Genomic DNA, 19,351 nt, shown 5'->3' with positions numbered 1-19,351 from the left:
GGTTTGTTGGAAAAGAAGCATGATCGTAATACTGCTGCACAACCGAAAGTATCAGCATCCACCAGAGTAACAGAGTTTCTGGAGTCACATTCTTCCACCTAAACTTTTCTCATCATACCAGTCTTTTTAATTAATCATATTAATGGTTTTGAACTAGTAACTTGGGAAAAAGAAGTGTGACAAATTGTAAAGGCTGCAGCTATTACGTCAGTGACACATACTTGGTCAACATTTAAAATGGCTGATTTGGATGTCATTTTTCAGCTCTCAAAGCCTTTTAGATTCATCAGATAATCCTAGGAAATGAGTTAATGTGCCTCTGTGTCTGTCCATTTTTGAGTAATGTTACGAACGGACGGACAGACAAACCAACGCCGATTGTCACATGACTCAATAATATGTTCAGTTCAATTCCAGAAACTGATGGAGCTGTTCTCTAACAGGTATTTTGTTGTTTTTTTTCTCCCTCAGTATCGGATGCAGACGGCAGTGAAGGAGGCTTTCAGCTGAAGAAGGAACATGCCCTGCGGGTGCTGGGCTATATCAGCTCCTGGACACAGAGGTCAGTGCTTCCTCTGCTGGTGTCTCATAAAATGTTCATATCTACGAGCAATGGAACAATTGAACAATGTCCATGGCTTTGCTGTCCTTCATCTTGTGTATATAAAAATTCTAAACTGTAACCCCTGTAGCTGTCTGCCTCACCAGTTCACTTGTAAAATTCTAATCTGATGAGAAAAATTAATATTAAAGGGTCAACATTTATCGTTGATAAAATTATATTTGGGTGAAAGAATTGGAACAAGTATTGAACTGACATTGACTGCATGTACTGACTGCTGACAAATAGTCAGTCTCTCCTCCTCTGTCCTTTAACTGAACTATAAGACAAGTGTTCTACGTTCATGAGGGTCCACGTGGATGTGCATGTGTTAGCAAGGGGTTATAATCAAGGTTTAAGTTAGCATAGTCAGACTTTTCTGTCACTCCTCTCTAGTTTGTCTCTTGTGTCTTTGATTAAAAAACTACAATGAAGAAAAAATAAAAAAAATCTAACAACAAGCTGGGAAACCATCTTCAAAGTAATGTACACCAGCGAGAATTATCTACAAATCATACAACCTTCAGTCATGCTACCTTCTTCCCATTTGGGATATTTGATCAGAGGATAAGACGGACTTATTGTTCACTCCTCCAGCAACTCTAGTCAACCTTCTTTTGAGCAAGGCATTGATCCTGGTAAAGCTGCTCAGTAATAGAAGCCTGTGAGTATCTCTCAGGTGTCAGCAAGTCTTTCCTGTGATGAATCTTTAGCTTCATGCTCTGCCAACTGTCAGTTTGATATAAAAGAAATACCTAAAATCTAGACAGTCTTTTTAAAGTTTTCTTTCCAAGCAGAAAGATTTGTGTTTTGTGAAAGCAGAACAGAGTGAAATGTGCTCTGAAGGTCAAGGCCAGCAGATGACAAGAAGATCCCCAGTAATTATGAGTCTTGTTTAGTTTGCTGCTTGTTTTTGGTCTGTTCTTATTAATGCAGCTGGAATGTTTTTATATCTGGTGTTTAAAGCAAACTTAAAGTGGCTGACCAGAGCATCCCAGATCTGCTGACTCATTCTTCTAAAGCAAGAATCAACATATTTTCATGTTTCTGCTGTATGTGCCTTTCTCTGTAAGTCTTTCTTTTTTATAGAGTTTAAAACAGTTCCTCTACTCACTGACTTAAGAGATTCTCTGACACGTGGCAAAACATTGTACTTCCACACTCATGCAAACCTGCTTTTTTCTTTGTAGAATGAAATAAGAATCTTATAGTGTCACTGCCTTATAGTCTTTTGTGTGTTGCTTTTTAAATGTCCAGTGCGTCGGTAATGTTTCAACTCAGTGGATTGTTATAGTGCAGTCAGAGGTTTGTTTGAGGAGGAGCTCAGTGGAAGATTGGTCGGGCTGTCGTCTCGAGGTCGTCTGGTCGATTGGTTGGTTGATGTATTCTCATCTGACTAAATGATTTTTGCTCGGACAGTTGATAGTGTTACTTTCATGAGGAGAAAAGTGCCGTATCAGCAGCCTTCCAGGATGAATCTATGAGAGGAACAGACTACCTGTTAACACCCCCACGTTTTCACAATTATGAACTGGCCCAAACAAATGAAAGCTCGGTCTGTTTACTGTTCACATTTAATGAAAGTTTACTGGGGGTCGGCTCCAGATTATTGGCAATGATTCAAAGAATTCATTAGTGTGACTACATTTTGTTCAAGGCTAAAAGTCGGGTGTTAGCAGTCTTTCTCAAATCGCAGCTCCTTGTTTCCCTGAATCTCTACAAAGCAGGAGATTGCAAAGTTAGCATAACCCGTCGAGACACAATGGATCCATTAATGCAGAAATACACCAGTTTGAAATGTTACGAGGTTATTTCTTGGCCTTTACCTTTAAGTTCCTGTTTTGGTCATTTTAAAGGTCAGCCATACATGATGTGTCTTGTTTTTTCAGAACAGTTAATGCTATCCAGATCTTCTGTCATTTTTATATAATACTTGCAGATTTTTCACATTAGCTTTCTTATCATGAAAAGGAAAATTTAGTGTCATGAAATTGTCATGTTTTTTGTTTAGTTTTGTTTTATGTTTTTATGCCTTCTAAAATGCTGACAGTAGAGATAACTTCTGATTGTCTGGAATGTGGCTGTGAAATCTGCATAGTCTTAACCCATATGAAAAAATCCCTTTGGAGCCTTCTTAGATCTCAGAGAACTTTACATGTAGGAGTTCTTTCCCCACGAGTTCTCGTGAACAGTTTACCCCTAATTTACATCAAGTCATTAACCTTAATTGTACTATCTAAAAATATTAAAGCTCACAGGATAGTACTAGTATACAATAGTAAGCATTCCTGCTTATAGCAAAGGGAAAAACAAATCAAGGCTCAAAAAATTCCTCGCATTTACAGACAACAGTTTATGCACTCAGACTTTTGAGGATTAGTGTTATGTACTGCAAAGTAAGATGTAAAACAAGTCAGTTTTATACGACTGCTTCTGGTGTTCTTGGCATTTCACCACTCTGAGAGATTCTGATGTGGCTTGAGAATTAAGCTTCACAGTTGAGTCGATTGCTTCTCTAAAGCTTCCTTCTTCTTCTGTGTTGTGTCTCCAGACAATGTCTCTGCTGCTTCAAGGAGTATAAGCATTTGGAGGTCTTTAATCAGCTGGTCTACGCCCTCATCAACCTGGTCATTGCTCAGATCAGCAGCCTGAGAGACCGACTCTGCAGCGTCCAGGACCACGCACACAAAGGGGCTGTGTCTGGGGCAGAAGGGGCGGAGTGTGAATGGAGCGGAGGGGAGTCGGGACAAGGTACCCTCCCTCAGCCACCCTCACCTGGGGAGGACGAACCTGTGAATGTGGAAAGAGACTCTGCTGAAGAGGATGCCGACACGCCTGACATAAACCAGAATAAGACGCAGAACCAGGACCAGGGTGCCAGTCTGCCGGTTGAAGCGCAGGTGGAAGCACTGGGACCTGGGGATGGGGGCAGTGGTTCCGGGGGTGTTGACGGTGGTGCTGGAGGTAGCAGTGACAGTAACAGTGACAGCCAGGATCCCTTCAGCTCCTGGAACACAGAGGAGAGGGAGAAACTGCTGCTGTGTGCAGCCAAGATCTTCCAGATCCAGTTTCCCCTGTACACAGCCTACAAACACAATACACACCCCACTATAGAGGTAAGAACGAGCTCCAGGACACAGATCACAACATTATGCTCATGCACTGGAGCCTCCACTTTTCTTCTCGCTGCAGCAGTTTCTTTTTAGGTAACGGGTTTAATAGTCACTGATCATTCAGCTTTGGAAGAAACAGACTGTTTCCATTGAAGCTAGGCTGAAGGCCTCCTGGCTTTAGCTCTGGACTGAATGCTGAGATGCCCTAAACATCTACACAGTTGCATATTGTTTTTGTTTTTTGAGTGCTGTTAGTGAACTCAGTTTGAAAATAAATAATACATTAAATCAAGAAATATTGCCTTTTTAACCCAGCTAAACACATGGAGTCCAAAAATTAGGTAGTGAAAAATTATTGGACTGATACATTTTAAGTCGAACAAAATCTGCATATTATATATTGTGTGAAAAATCCATCAGTTTGTCTTGATTTCTCATTTAACTCTCAGCAAGAAAGTGAATTAGTATGCTTCCCAAACAGAAATGTTTATACTATGTGTCTATGTTAAAAACCAATGGCCAAATATATCATATATTATATATGTCATATATATATATATATATGTAATGTAATATATGCCAGTGCTTCTGACAAAATCAAGCTTTGTGCTATAAACACTGTAAACATACTGATGTATTGTTTTTTTTCTGATGACGATGCCAGAACACATTCTTTTCTTTAAGCTCTTGAAACATGTTTTGAATGTTGTTTGAATGTTGCTGTTTTAAGGATGATACAAGTCTGTTGACGCACATGTCTTCTAAAACGGTGCCACTTTTGTTTCTGTTCCTTTTTCCCAGGACATATCTGCTCATGAAAGCAACATCCTCGGCTCCTTCTGTGACATGAACGTAAGAAACCTATCTTGTCCTTATTTCTCCGAGCTGATCGTTTTCTTACTGCTGCTACATTTAGTTTCAAATAGTTTCTTGTTAATCAGCTCACAGCTACAGCAGAAAATAATCCCTCAAACTGCCGCAAAAAACGCAGACTATCTTGTTAATTTCCATTAAATTAAACTTTTAAGGCCAAATTCCTTTTAGCCACTCTGCAAAATATTCTCTTTTGAAAACTTCAACAAATTTTATGCCCAAAGCTGACAGCTGTGCTACATCCGGAGCAGGAGAGTGTGAGCGGAGGCAAAGGTGGTGATGAAAACTAGCTGTAGGCCTTAGGTGTCTAGGGATTACAGCAAGAGACGAGGACATCAGGAGTCTGCATGTGCGTAACAGCATCACATATCAGCTGTGGAGACTCAGGCTTACCGGTCACATCTTTTGTCAGCATGCTGGACTTTTGCTCCTTCCACTCTTAAGTTTTGGTTTCTGTCTGAGCTCACAGTACATGCTGTGAAAATTAATTGAGCAGTTCTGGCCATGTGCAAGGACAGATTAACAGGAAAAACCAGACAAGGTGCTTAATCTTCCACCTTGGACTGAGAAGAGAATTAAAGTGTTATTTCACTTCCTCTAACACCAGATTTTACTGCAACACCTTCTGTGATTATTTTAAAAATATCAGCAGGAGCAGTTTTCTTGTCGTAGTAATTGTGGCCTGGCAATTTTAGTGTAATCCTGCTTATCGACCAAGAGAAAGACAACAAATGGTGCTGAAAGCATACAGTCAGCTCAGCAAGGAGAAATTCCCTCAATTTCAACATAGACTCGCAGTGACAGTATACAGAGGAATTGTGTGTTCACATAAAAGGGAAATGTTAAAAATGTTCAAATTCATGGTGGTATTTGAGAGGAAAAGTAGAAGAAGAGTGAAGGAATTATATTTTCCAACATCCTGACATTTTCACATATCATAAGAAGACTTTTTATTGGCATGTATTAGACTGTGCAAATGTAAGTAAAAATAATGATACGCTCGCTTTTACATTGCTGCATAATTTCAATTTCAATGTTTTTTCTGCTCAACAGACATCAGCTTTGCATTTTAGTCTCGTCAAAGATCTTATTGTCTCTGGATCTCAGAGGTTATCTCACATCTGACCTGAGAAACCTGATGCCCAGGCGGCTCAGCATCCAAATATAAACGCTGTCTGAGGGGAGGTTTCCAGTTTTGTCCATCGACCCCGTTGTGCAGAGTGACTCAGCTTGAATTAATTTTGTCCTGTGGACTCAGCTGACTTGTTTTTGTCTAACCCTAACCCTAAGCTATTTTGACAAGGAAAACAATATTTTATTTTGGTGTTTATAAACTTAAGTCCAGATGTAACGTTGAATTTGTTCATAGAATATAGGATCAGTGCAGGCTTACATGTAAAAGGTACAACCTTGCCAAAAAACAGCTGACGCTATTTTTAAAGGACAACAAGTCTCATGCCTGGTTTAAAAAAAACGATACCGAAAACTGAAGAAAATGATTACTCTGCTCAAGGTGGAATGCAGGAATCCAGTCCAGCTCCAGCATTAGTGTTTTAGGAATAGAAGAGTTCATGTGTTGAGTAATGAGTCAGAAAATAAGCAGCTATCATAGTTTTGAAACACATGTTTATTGTCAGTGTGTTGATTTTCAGGCTGAGTACAGTTCTTTGTTTAGTTAAGTATTGTCTCCATTTCCTGCCCTTTTTGGTTCTTTTGTCAACGCCTACATTATTACAGTGTGCGAAGCCTCATAAAATCCATGGCAACAGAGTTTCATTGGTTGTTGCTCCTGTGGCAGCCCTTTGTTTTCTGACATAAACATTGTAAAGGATCAGAATCAATGTTTGAAAATATATACAATACTTTGGGTCACACTAGGTTAAATGGGCTCATTGTATGTTGTCTTTTGTAGACAGTTCTGTCCTGTCAACATGGAACAACAGCTGGGAACTTAACTTCAGAATAACAGTACAGGCTGGTGTCTTCGGTGGTGAATTTGGTTTGATTTCCTGCGGATGAAGTTACTGTCCCCCAGAGAGCAGTAATGTCTCCCTGGATAATCTGTCTATTGGATGGCTTTCACCTTCCCACCACAATAAAGTTTTCATTCGGCTCAGGGGCAAAGGGTTTGGCACGGAATGAAAAACAGGCTGTGTGAAACTTGAGGATGAAAAGTTGTCAGCTGGACTACTGAAAAAAACTTCAGCTTTTGCGGTTTTAGAACTGAGGCAAGAAAATGTTTTTTATCTGAGAACTGCAGCACAATTTTCCCTCAGTCATGCTGTTTCACTCACAAGGAAACTGAAAGGTCCTGTCTTATATCAGAGTTTATGTAAGTCTCCAATGCCCCCTTTATGCTTAAAACACTGCACAGATAATTCACTTTACCACACCTTTATTACCCCTGGTTTAGGCTAAAAGTCTAAAACCTTTATTTCACTTGAAGAGTTCTTTTGCTTCCTGTTGCAGTAACAATTTGACAGTAAATGAGGAGGATAACCACAATTCAGAGAGAGCTTGCACTTCCTGGAAAATAGTTACTAAAGAAGAAAATGCAAACGAGCTTCCAACTAGATGATTTTAAAAGTCTGATGTGCTGTTGTCTTCCCTGTTGACCAGGATGTGGAGGTGCCTCTGCATCTGCTGCGCTACGTCTGTCTGTTCTGTGGGAAACATGGCCTCTCGCTGATGAAGGAGTGCTTCGAGTCGGGCACTCCAGAGAGCCTCCCCTTCCCCATCGCCCATGCCTTCATCACCATCGTCTCCAATGTGAGTGTAACCAAGTAAACAGTGATGTTACTCACGGCGTCACTGGCACTGCTGCTCTTTTTAAGGCCACAGGTCAACGTAATGATCATTTTGGAGACTAGTAATGGCAATGAATCGTATTACCCAACACCGTTGAGTGTGTTGCATGATAATGTTTTAATAACATGCAGTGTATAATTTCAGTTGCATTTTTACCAAATTTAACGTTTAATACTTTAATACACTTTATTTTTGCCCACAGATCCGAATATGGTTGCACATTCCTGCAGTCATGCAGCACATCATACCGTTCCGCACCTACGTGATCCGGTGAGTGAAGTCGCAGGAAGTAGCACAGAAATTAGGAAGTTTTTCTCAGCTGCTTTGGATGATTTTCACAAGATGGTGCACTACCAAAAAAATATTAACTACTGTTCAAAGTTTGGGGTCACTGAGAAATGTTCTTATTTTTGAAAGAAAATATTTTTTTTTTCAATGAAGATAACATTAAATGAATTAGAAATCCAGTCTAGACATTGTTAATGTGGTAAATGACTATTCTAGCTGGAAACAGCTGATTTTGGGACAGTGATCCCTCACCATATCATGGTTCACTTTTTGCATTCTCACTGTATCGCGGATTTTTAAATAGCATTTGGTATTGCGGATTTTTTGCTGTATCGTGGAATTTTGCAGTATATTGGTATTTTTATATATTTATTATCGTGACGAGCTGCTTTGAAGAACAACGCTGGGGAACAAAAATCTGCCTTTTATGCACTCTGCAACTAGGAAATGCTTTTATTTTGGCACAGACAGAGGGCACCTTGCAAAAAATGCGGCAGAAAGTCATCAAACACACTTCACACTCACGATCCTGACAACATAAGTAATCTTCAAACACACCAAGGATGGTTATTATCATTGGTTATTAAGACCCATTCAGGCAAAGTAAGACTAGACACCTTCCTTCTATTCAGCTGTTTGTGACAAAAAAAGAATAAAATAGATTTTTTTGAGCTTCTTCCCTGTGCTCTTATTGATTGACTGACTGCCATTTTGTTAAACAGCCTGCTTCTCTGTCAGCACAGCATCCAACAGCTTCTCAAACCTGAACGTTTCATTCAAACCCAAACAAGCCTATCAGTAACCCTCCTCATGATGTTTTTCTGCATTGCCAAATCTTACTTGTTGCACCCTTAAATTCTCTATAAAGCTGTGATTATTAGCTTCAGTGTCTAGCTCTGTCTCCTGGTTGCATGTGATGAATCTGAGGTTCGCTGCCATTTGATGTGAAGAAGCCAGACATGCTTGATTCTCTCTCCCTAAGCTTCTCTCCGTCTCTCTCAATCAGTCAGTGCACCTGTTCCATTTGTGCACTTGCTCACCCAAATACTAAAGTGCTGTACGTTTGTTGCTAGGAAGAGCCTCTATCACCATAGCAACAGTTACCAGGCCTCCAATCAACCTCTTGTCACGTGACTACAGAGGAGACTGAATACTGGCAGGCCTGGTCATGTGACACAGACAAGCTTCTTCAGTGTCACTCAGCAGGGACACAAAATAAAATGTTGATTGTAATAAAAATAATCATTTAAATGGCATTCCCCATGTTAACAACGTTGTCTTTGACGCTCTAAGTTTAAGACTTTGATTTTATTTTCATTGAAGAGGAAAAAAAATCTTTGAGTAACATCAAATCCAGCCTGTAAAGGGCAGCACTGGCCGGTGGCTTGTGATGCACCGCAAAAAATCATCCACACTTTCTAGCAAGACTGGGAATTTCCTTCATCAGCATCCACTCACAAACAAAAAACACTATAAAGCTTTAAAAGTGGCAGCTATCCCTACACAGGAAAGATGTAAACTCAGCAAGCTGATTACAAAAGCTCAGGTTGCTGTGAAATTCACCCAAAACCTTTAAGGCTGAGGAAACGTAGAATTAGTTAAATGTGGTCTGAACACAAGCTGCGATGAGCTCAAATTAGCAGTGTTACGGTTTAACTTAGAAACTGTTTGAGCAACGACAGTACGTTCAGAAAAGAAGAGTATAAATATCAGCAAGCATTCAGAATGACCTGGGTGATCTCCCTTTCATTTAATGGCTTCACATTTGGGGTTTTCAGTATAATGTCTCAACAAGGCTTGGATGGATTCCCCTGACTTTTGGTTCATTTATTCTTGTCTTTTAAAGAATTGGAATAATGTGATGACTTAAACCCTGGGGAAAGCGGTACTTTTTGACATTACGGGGCAAACATTCCATCCTAACCTTTCAGCATATTGTAATTAAAGTGGCCTGAGAGGAAACTGGATCTGTGAAATTCCTCTTGGCTCTGCTTTCAGGATTTAGAAAATCTAGGCCAGTCACAGGCCCTTCCACCCAGATGATGTGAGATATTATAAAAAGTAACAAAGAAGAGAAGGGGAGATCTAATGGTTGGATAGGCTGAACTGAGGACTTTGACTCAGGATAATGGGGCTTGAATCTTGTGAGAAGTCAGGGCTAACTTTTAGCTTGACAGTTTTTGTGCGTTTGAACCCTCTGCATGTATACAAATGCTCATCTGGTTGGAGAGGCTTAGAATGGAGAGTTACAGGAGTAGGGTTTTATTAGTCCCAATTTTTGGGGGTCTTTTCCAGATTTTTGCCCATTGCAGCTTTAGATTGATTGTTACCAAGAATATTCTTTTCAGTAACTTTGGTTTATAGTTACATATCCGCAAAACTAATGCCATTTTCCACTCCCTTAACTTTGTATTTAGTGCTAATTAGAAAATGCAATGCATATGAAATTCAGATCGTGAACATGGTAAATATGTACCAGCTAACCATCCATCCATCCATTATCTATATACTGATTAATCCTCATTAGGGGTGTGGGAGGGCTGGAATCTATCCCAGCTGACTTTGGGTGAAAATGGGACAACTGGACAGGTCACCAGTCTATCACAGGGCTACATATAGAGACAAACAGTCACACTCACATTTACTCCTATGGACAATTTAGAATCACTTCAATTAACCTTTGCTCAAACTGTGGGAGGAAGCTGAAGAACCAGGAGAAAACAGGAGAAAACACGTATGTACAGGGAGAACATACAAACTCCACACAGAGAGATCCCAGGTCCAGGACGGGACACGAACCGGAAATCTTTCAGCTGTGAGGCGACAATGCTAACCACCAATCTACTGTGCACCCCCTGCTAAACATCAGCATGTTTAACGCAGGACCGCTGTGCCTCAGAAAATAAAATGCATGTGCTGACTAACAGTCAGTGGACACGGACTGTACTGCAGCTGAATTAATCTGTGTCTGTCTCACACGCATTGTTCTTTATCTTAAGCCTGTTTAGTTATGCTCGTATGTAGTTGTAAATGAAAGTATAAAAATTGCATCAAACCAGGTTTGGGAAATTTGTTACGTAGGAGTTCAGTCCAGTTTACTTATAGGCAGCTTTTCATCCTTTTCTCTGTCTTCTTTATTATTTTTTTCCCTACAAAACAAGAACCAAAAAAAACCCAACATAGTCACCAATACACACACGCACGCTCTTCTGACTGGTGAGGAGAGATTCAGAAAAAAAAAGGGAATTCATAATAACTCTTGACAAAGGACACAACAAATATACAATAAGCCTTCCATGGCAATCCTGAAACATCTTTGTACAGAGAAGCGAGCATTAAAAGAAAAATAATCAACAATACAAATGTGGTTAGGATAATTCCAAGTGTTGCAGAAGGGGATCCCATGTTTTCTCCAGTTTGAATTGGAATTTAAAACTGCTGTTTTGCAGTTTTTCTAAATGAATAACTGAAACCAATTCATATAACCAATTTTTGAAGCATGGTGGAGTTTGTGTTTTCCAATTTTTTAAAATAATTTTTTTTGCTAGCACCATGCCCATTAAAATAGCTGCTTGTATGTGTGCAGGGAGCACAGATGAATCCTCTGAGGCTCCAAAAAGAGCAAACTCCCTGTCAGGAGGGAGCTTCCTCTTATAAACCTCAGAGAAAAAAACTAAAATTCCGACCCAGAACTGGTAAATTAACGAACAGTCCCAAAATAAATTCAACATTGTACCATCACTGACTTTACATTTATCACATTTAAGAGAAAGAAAGGGGTAAAACTTATGAAGCTTGTCTTTAGAATAATAAAAACGATGAATTACTTTAAACTGTACCAGCCTATGTCTGCTATTTATTGAACAACTATGGATACGGGAAAAAGCAGTTTTCCACAGTTGATCAGAAAGAACAACAGTTTCTCTTTCCCATGCTTTCTTAATACTATCGGCAGATAGAGAGTCTTCTGAAAAATTTCTTACAAATTTGGTGATGAGCTTCTTACTGCAAGGTGAAAGAGAAAACAATTCAAAAAGGGCATGTCTCTTACAGTTTGACTCGAAGTGAGGGATGTTTTCTCGCACAAAGTGCCTCAGTTGCATATAACGTGCATATTTCCGTGTCTTTTTAATCAGCAAAACACAAACCCCTTTAGCTGCAACTGTTTCCCAGCTGAGCAGAAAAGATCTGAAAACCACAATCTCAACCATCCCAGAGTGCAGAGTGGATGAGTCAGCAGCAGTCGGCTGTTGATCAGATATCTCAACGTACGCCAACGCGCATCTGAAAAACAAACGATCTCAGGTGTATGATCATGAGTACACTTCTAAACATAAGTACATTAACTTATATGTTTGAAATATTGATTCCTCAGAACATGAAAGCCTGATGCTGTCAGACTGTTTCAACAACACAAGTTTTTTTTTTTTTTTTTTTTTGAATTGGACTGTTTTTGGTGATGTCAGCACTCATGTTGGTTGTCAGAGTTGTTATGTGTTTTGGCATGCTGACCAAGTTGCTCAAATTCTTCCCTATGGATTTCTTTTTTCCTGTCAGAAGGGCTGGTAGTAATGTAATAGTAGTCATTTCTATGAATGTTGAACACGATCTACATCGTTTTTGTCAGAACATAATTCCTTTGGCAGCTGAGTAAATGTTATATTCTACCTGCAGGTATCTGTGTAAACTCTCGGACCAGGAGCTGCGGCAGAGCGCGGCACGCAACATGGCCGACCTGATGTGGAGCACGGTGAAGGAGCCGCTGGACAGCGCGCTGTGCTTCGACAAGGAGAGCCTGGACCTCGCCTTCAAGTACTTCATGTCCCCCACTCTCACCATGAGGTTGGCAGGACTCAGCCAAATCACCGTGAGTCACTCTCCAGACAGGACTGCACTTAGTGTCAGACTGATGTGTGTGTGCACGACGCTGGGTCAAGAAGGACTCATTAATGCAGCTTTTAAGCAACTGTTTTTTTTAGTGATATTTGCAGTTTTTAAGTCCTGGTTTCAAATCACCAACACAGGAACAGCTGGGTGTTCTTCAGTTCTGCTCCAGTGTTCCTTTCTCTCCTTTATGGTCTGTGCTGACTTGAAATTCACCAAAAGTTTTTTTGTGATGGGGTTTGAACCACTGACAGATTAAAATAATTTAAAATGGAGAACTTTTTTTTTTTTTTTTATTTGATGAGTAAAACAAAAACACTTTAACTAAAATTTTCCTCAATCAACTGTGGAAATCTCTTTAGGGTCTTCAGGAAACCAAATAAATTATTAGCTAGATGAACAAAGGAGTCCATACTAACTCTTTCACTGTTAGTGTTGGTGCGACCATCTGCCTCAGTTGGTGGTACCTGCCACCCGGCACAGGCAGGAAACTTATTGATTGACGGTAGAATCTACCAATGTTCCCTGAAGGCCTTGCAGTGCAAGCTGTGGTAGATGCTGCTAGGTGGCTGTGGTGCTCTCAGGCAGGTGTGTGAGTGAAAATTGCTTTGAAAATAGTAAAATAACGTGTTCCAAAGTCAGATTTGTCCAAGATGAAGCTGAGTAATTTTATCCACATGCGCTCTTTTCTATGTGCAGTTCTTTTTTTTTTTTTTTTTTAAACAAGTGAAGCACATTTTAAAATGTAAATACCACAGTTGATCAATCATTTCCATGTAATGGAGAGAGGCCAAAATCAAGGTTGTGATTAATATTCTTTTAACTTTGCAGCCCTACCACTGCATTCGTCATTGAAATAGAATATATTGCATTTTTTCTTCACACCACTTTATCTCTGAAACACAACAACTAAGTAGCATCAGGCAGACAGACTGACAGCCACCGAGAAGATAGATAGATACTTTATTAATCCTGAGGGAAATTCAAGTGTTCAGCAGCTTACATACAACAACATAAAATAACAAAAAGGCAGGTTAGTAACAATATCATTACAGGTTAGTACATACTCTGAAAACTCTTGCTGTACAATACTATAAAAATGCTTCTAATTTTAAAATCTATAGAATACTAAATGTAATTAAAATTCAGTATACAGTATTTACACATTTTAAGGCATGGTGATTTAAAATGGACTTGAGGTATTTAAAGTGACTTTGACAGGTTGTAGGAAAACAGTTTTGTCGAACTACCTAAGATGCATAGACATTCTATAATAGTCAGTCACACTGGTCCTAATGTGATTATGACTGCGACCCCCCCACCCCGACCACTCAGTGATGAGTTGTACAGTCTGTTGGCCAAAGGGACAAAAGAGAAGCACTGCTTTCCAGCACTGTGGCTAACAGAGTAGCTGCCTACGCTGGTTAGAGCGACACCTAAACAGCTTAATGATCATCATTCAGATTCAGATTCAGATTCTTTTATTGTCATTGCTGCATACAGTGACATTCAAATACTAATAAAAGTGATTAAAAAAAACTATATATATATATATATATATATATATATATATATATATATATATATGCATATAAATAAGGCAATACATAGTAATACTGCACTTCCTGCGACTGCTTGAAATTTTACATTTTACAGGTCACATATGCGCTCTATTTTGATCTCAGCTCTGTTTGCAGACTTCAGCAGTGATTTGAAGTGAATAGTTAGTTATCATGTCTGTAGTGCAAATAGAATGTCATCCCAGTATGTACAGTGTAAAATGTAGCGTGGCGATATGCTCACAGTTGACATGAGCATTATAACCTGATGCTTATATGTAATACCTGGTGGTGTATTTTACATAAACTAAGGTACACAGTTAGTGGAATATTAATAATGATAATGACTTTGCCGTACCACCGTTATGTGAACATGACTGACTGCAACAGTGACATTTAAAATGCTCTGCTCATTGGCATATAGAAAAAACTACTTCTGTTTCCGCGTGGGTAAATCTGACAACACATCTCCTTGTTTCACCGTTTAGTTATTTTTGGTCACACTCCTCTCTGAGCTGCAGTAACTAAGTGGAGACTAGAGACTTCTCTGGGCACAGCTGCCTAGCTAGCTTGTACTGTAGCCTGCATGTGAGGCATTCAGGGAAGATGATAAATTGTAGTATTGTTGTATTATATTATATTTTGGCCATTTTTTGTGCAGCCCTAGTATGAACATTCAGTAGTTAACAAGTGTTTGTGCCAGTTTCTTTGCCAACAGCTTTCTTTTATGTCTTGGTGTGTCACTGAAGGGAAATAACCTTGTAAAAACAAAACATGCAGTGTATTATGTCTTCACTCGTAATGGAACATGTGTGTCCATGTTTCCTCAGAATCAGCTCCACACCTTCAATGACGTCTGCAACAATGAGTCCCTGGTGTCTGACACAGAAACGTAAGTTAGTTGGAAGGACTTGGATAAAGATATACATGAATGTGTCAATACATGCATTTAGAAAAGTTATTGTCTCTGGTTTCATTGGTTGATGCTATGTAATTGCATTTTATTGATATCCACAAAGATTTAGACTTATCAGTGTTGTTGTCATTTAGAAAAAAACAGTTGGCTTTCTCAGATGGGTCATAGTTATTTTTTTTATTTTGTACCATTTTCCTCAAAGTCAAGTACAAATGTGTTACAATATATGTGACTGGAAAGTGGTAAAGTAATAAAGTACTTAAGGAAGAAGGAAAAACCACATGCCTGTCATCTCTTTATAAGACTGTTTATTTAAAGAAAAACAGGTATACATCCACACAGTCACAATGCACCTTGAGCTGTTGTGTATTATTGTTCTTGTGTATTACTTCACTGACTGTTTCTGACCACCACTGTGCTGCGGCTTCATCCTTTCAGGTCCATAGCAAAGGAACTTGCTGACTGGCTGATCCACAACAACGTGGTTGAACACATATTCGGACCGAATTTGCACATCGAGGTGAGACCTTTGTTTACAGTAAACTGATAGTGTACATGCTGCAGGCAGTTGTATTTCAACAAAATAAGTCTTTATTAAATAGTTTTGTAGCTTCAGTATGAAGTGCCCCCTTTAGTTTCATTGTACAATGCTACACTAGAGACTGGGCGTCCATATGTTTTCTCCCAGTGCTGCATATCGTGTGTGTTTGTGTTTTCTAGATCATTAAACAGTGCCAAGTGATCCTGAACTTTTTGGCTGCAGAAGGCCGACTCAGCACACAGCATGTGGACTGTATCTGGGCTGCAGCTCAGGTAAGAGAAGACTGCAACACAGCTTCACTTCATTAACCTGTTTGTGGCCTGCAGTATTAAATATTAGCACAACCATTGTGGTAAGTGCTACACATGAAAGCAGCAGTGCTCACTGGCTTGATTCACTTAAATGTCTAAGGTTTTGCCTCAGCAGCTAATATTGGTAGATAATATAGACTGAGCTGTGACAAAAGCACTTGGACCAAAAATAAAAAGAGAGAGATTGCAGTTATTCTCATTGGTCTTGAAGAAATTATTATAGAAGTATTTATAGTAATTTAGTTAGTTCCCTCACACTGAAACAGGAGATGTAACCCTGATTTGTTATATATTTTTTATATATATACTTTCTTTCTTTGCTGGATTACATCAGCAGGGCAATTACCTTTTTTTTGTTTGTTTTTTTTGAAAAGTCGTAATAGAAGTGAAGATGTACTGTGTATTCAGGTGTTGGTCTGGTGTATCACAAAATTACAGTGGTCACTCGCCATATCGCGGCTCACTTTTCACAGTCTCACTGTCGCAGATTTTGAAATTGCATTTAGTGTCACAGATATTTCGATATATCACAGGATTTTGCGGTATATAGATACTTTTATATGTTTGTTATTGTTTTGGGCTGCGTTGAAGAATGATGCTGGAGAGAGGATATCTGCCTTTAATGCACTCTGCATCTCGCAGATGCTTTTATTTTGACACATACAACAAGCACCAATATAGAACATGTAGCAGGAAGTCATCAAACACACTACACTTCACACTCACGGTCCTGACAGCGCAACACTTAAGCAAACTAACTAGGCTGACTCAACTGCAAAAACACAATAAAACACAAACACTAATAACATTATAACACCAACATAAACCACAATAATAACATTTAAACCCCCAAAACACCAAACTCCCATGGTGCATTGCAGCACAGCAGTTCAGTCTTAGATCAGCTCTGTGATCGCTACATTATTTTAATTATTTTTGCAGTAAGATGAGCATTTTCTAGCCTAAAAAATAAAACAATATAAAAAAATATAAAAAATGATAATTAAAACATATTAAAAGAATATTTAATCAAAATAAAATGTGCAGCGTACAGCATTTGGCTCTGATTGGCTCAGCGACGTAGCATCAGTCTCCTCTGTCTCCCATATGTAGCAGCATTCAGCATCTCACCTTGTCCATTTCACATAGATGTTTCTCTGCGGTGTGTGAGGAGGGTTTGTAAAACCTTAAAATATATATAAATAATAATATAAATATGGTCGCTACTTCATGGATTTTTGCCTATTGGTGCGGGGTCTGGAACGTAACCCCTGGATAGACGAGGGACCACTGTACATACATACCGTACTGAGATTTAAACGACCTTTGAATCCATGTTAGCACTACAAATGAATCAATGTATTCCCATTACATCCAGTATTTTGTGATGACAGCGTCTTCTTTTTGTGTTTGTGTTCCTGTTCAGCTGAAACATTGTAGCCGCTACATCCACGACCTTTTCCCTTCGCTCATTAAAAACCTGGACCCAGTGCCTCTCCGCCACGTCCTCAACCTGGTGTCAGGTCTGCATCCCAGCGCCCACACCGAGCAGGTACAAACACGCAGCCTGAAAAAGAAACCCAGAATCCCAAACACTGAACATCACCCTCACTGTTGGTGTGATTTCTGATGAAATGCTTGTGTGCCTCCCCCTTCCTTAGACACTGTACCTGGCCTCCATGCTGATCAAGGCTCTGTGGAATAATGCCCTGGCAGCCAAGGCCCAGCTCTCCAAACAAAGCTCCTTCGCCTCTCTGCTGAACACCAACATCCCTATGGGAAACAAGAAAGGTCAGCCTGCATTCATCTCAGCGTGAATCCTGTGAAATCAGTTTTATAATATTGCTTGAGGCTCTTGAGCTCAGTCAAGTCTGGGAAAATGAGTCGAGTGAGCTTCGTTTTAGAGACTGCGAGTTTATATTAAACAACTTGGCTAAAACATGAAGGTGTATGGTTAGAAGAAACGGGCTGTTAGCAGTCATAGTCATTGTAAAAACTGGATATAGGACTGCAACTAACAAGTATCAAAACTGTGGAATAATCTTATTATTTCACAATTAAATTAGTCACTCTTTGTGTCTACAAAATGTTAGAAAATAGTGAGAAATGTCCCACATCCCAAGACTGCTCTTCCAGATGTCTGCTGAAAACTTTAAGATTCACTTTACTGTCAAATACTACAAAGACAAAGCAGAGAGAAGCTTGAACTAGCAAGTTTTTAAAAAAATGACTAAAATAGCTAGAAAGTGTTTAAGCCTTTGCATCGTCACATTCTACGCCCATCGTTCTCCTCATCACCTGCTCTGGATGAGGACGGATCCAAGAGAAGATGCAGAAGTCTACTTTCACCTTAGATTACTTCAGTTACAATATGCTGAAAAATTACTGCACATTTTTTGCATAATGATGCCAAAAAAATACTGCCTACACCAGCTCTAAGTTCAGCAGCTAGTAGTAGTAAATACGTGGAATACTCAGAAGATGCCTTACTCAATTCATTTGCTTAAAAATGAACACATCTGACCTCTTAAAGTGATGTCATAAACAAAGTAAATAACGATAACGTGTTAAACGTTCACCACTCACTCAAGCTCAGTTCCATTCTCAGACTGTGTGCAGGTTAATGCGTCTGCTGCTGGTGGTTTTAGATTGTTCTTAGTTTGTCATCCTGTGTGGTCTCAGGTTCCCCGGCTGCCAGTCCGGACAGCAGTGACAACAGCGACACTCAACACAGTGGAGGCAGCGACATGGAGATGGACGACCAGATGATGACTGGCAGCAAGAGGAGCCAGCAGAGGCTTTCTGATACAGAGGTATCCACAAACAGATATAAAACAGGAAACAATGAAATGATGAGCAACTAGAAACTGGTCTTTAGCATGTGAGGGTAAAAAAAAACACATGGAGACATAGAGAGCATACCTCAAAACATTCAACTTATTATTCAGCAGGTCTCCATTTACCCATTTTTATTAAAGCTCATTGAAAAATTGATGATTTTTTTTTTTTTTTTTTTTTTTTTTTAAAGCAAGCAGCCAGTGTTTGAGAAAGAATATGAACTGGCATCATACAGCCAGAAAAAGACTAAAGTAGCATTTCTTTTGAGGAAGAAAAGCTTGTTTCTGTTTCACCATGTACACCTTGATAGAAGTTTAATTACTTTGAATTAATTAATGTTCCTTCATCTTTGATGGCAACACAATGTTTCTTCTTCTCTCCAGCCCCTTTCAGATGCACATTTCTTTCATTTAATTTGACAACAATTAAGAGTGTCTGTCATAAGTCTGAATAGGTGCCCTATTCGCTTTAATAGCAATCTTACCAGTAACATTTCCGTATGGCTTACAACACGGAGCAAGTCTAAATGAATACAGTCACATTGACAGATCTGCACAGAAAAACAGTTCTGGACTTCAATATAAGTAACTTTTTTGCAAAAATGACTGGAAACTGTCGC

General features: G+C 39.4%; 1 protein-coding gene across 4 annotated transcripts in view; it reads left to right on the top strand.

Annotated features, from left to right (window-relative positions):
• usp34 (ubiquitin specific peptidase 34) overlaps positions 1-19,351 on the top strand; it is an 80,561-nt gene that overhangs the window by 11,437 nt on the left and 49,773 nt on the right. For all 4 annotated transcript variants that reach the window (XM_055009849.1, XM_055009848.1, XM_023289911.3 and 1 more), the window contains exons 2-13: positions 472-562; positions 3,153-3,717; positions 4,516-4,566; positions 7,207-7,356; positions 7,598-7,665; positions 12,358-12,550; positions 14,957-15,018; positions 15,481-15,562; positions 15,763-15,855; positions 17,321-17,446; positions 17,556-17,685; positions 18,577-18,707. In XM_055009849.1, the coding sequence (XP_054865824.1) occupies positions 472-562; positions 3,153-3,717; positions 4,516-4,566; positions 7,207-7,356; positions 7,598-7,665; positions 12,358-12,550; positions 14,957-15,018; positions 15,481-15,562; positions 15,763-15,855; positions 17,321-17,446; positions 17,556-17,685; positions 18,577-18,707 (1,742 nt within the window). The remainder of the gene's footprint in view (positions 1-471; positions 563-3,152; positions 3,718-4,515; positions 4,567-7,206; positions 7,357-7,597; positions 7,666-12,357; positions 12,551-14,956; positions 15,019-15,480; positions 15,563-15,762; positions 15,856-17,320; positions 17,447-17,555; positions 17,686-18,576; positions 18,708-19,351) is intronic.

The sequence above is a fragment of the Amphiprion ocellaris genome, chromosome 4 (genome assembly GCF_022539595.1).
Source record: "Amphiprion ocellaris isolate individual 3 ecotype Okinawa chromosome 4, ASM2253959v1, whole genome shotgun sequence".
NCBI lineage: Eukaryota > Metazoa > Chordata > Actinopteri > Pomacentridae > Amphiprion > Amphiprion ocellaris.
Note: the sequence above shows the minus strand (reverse complement) of the source record. Positions and strands in the feature narration are given on the sequence as shown.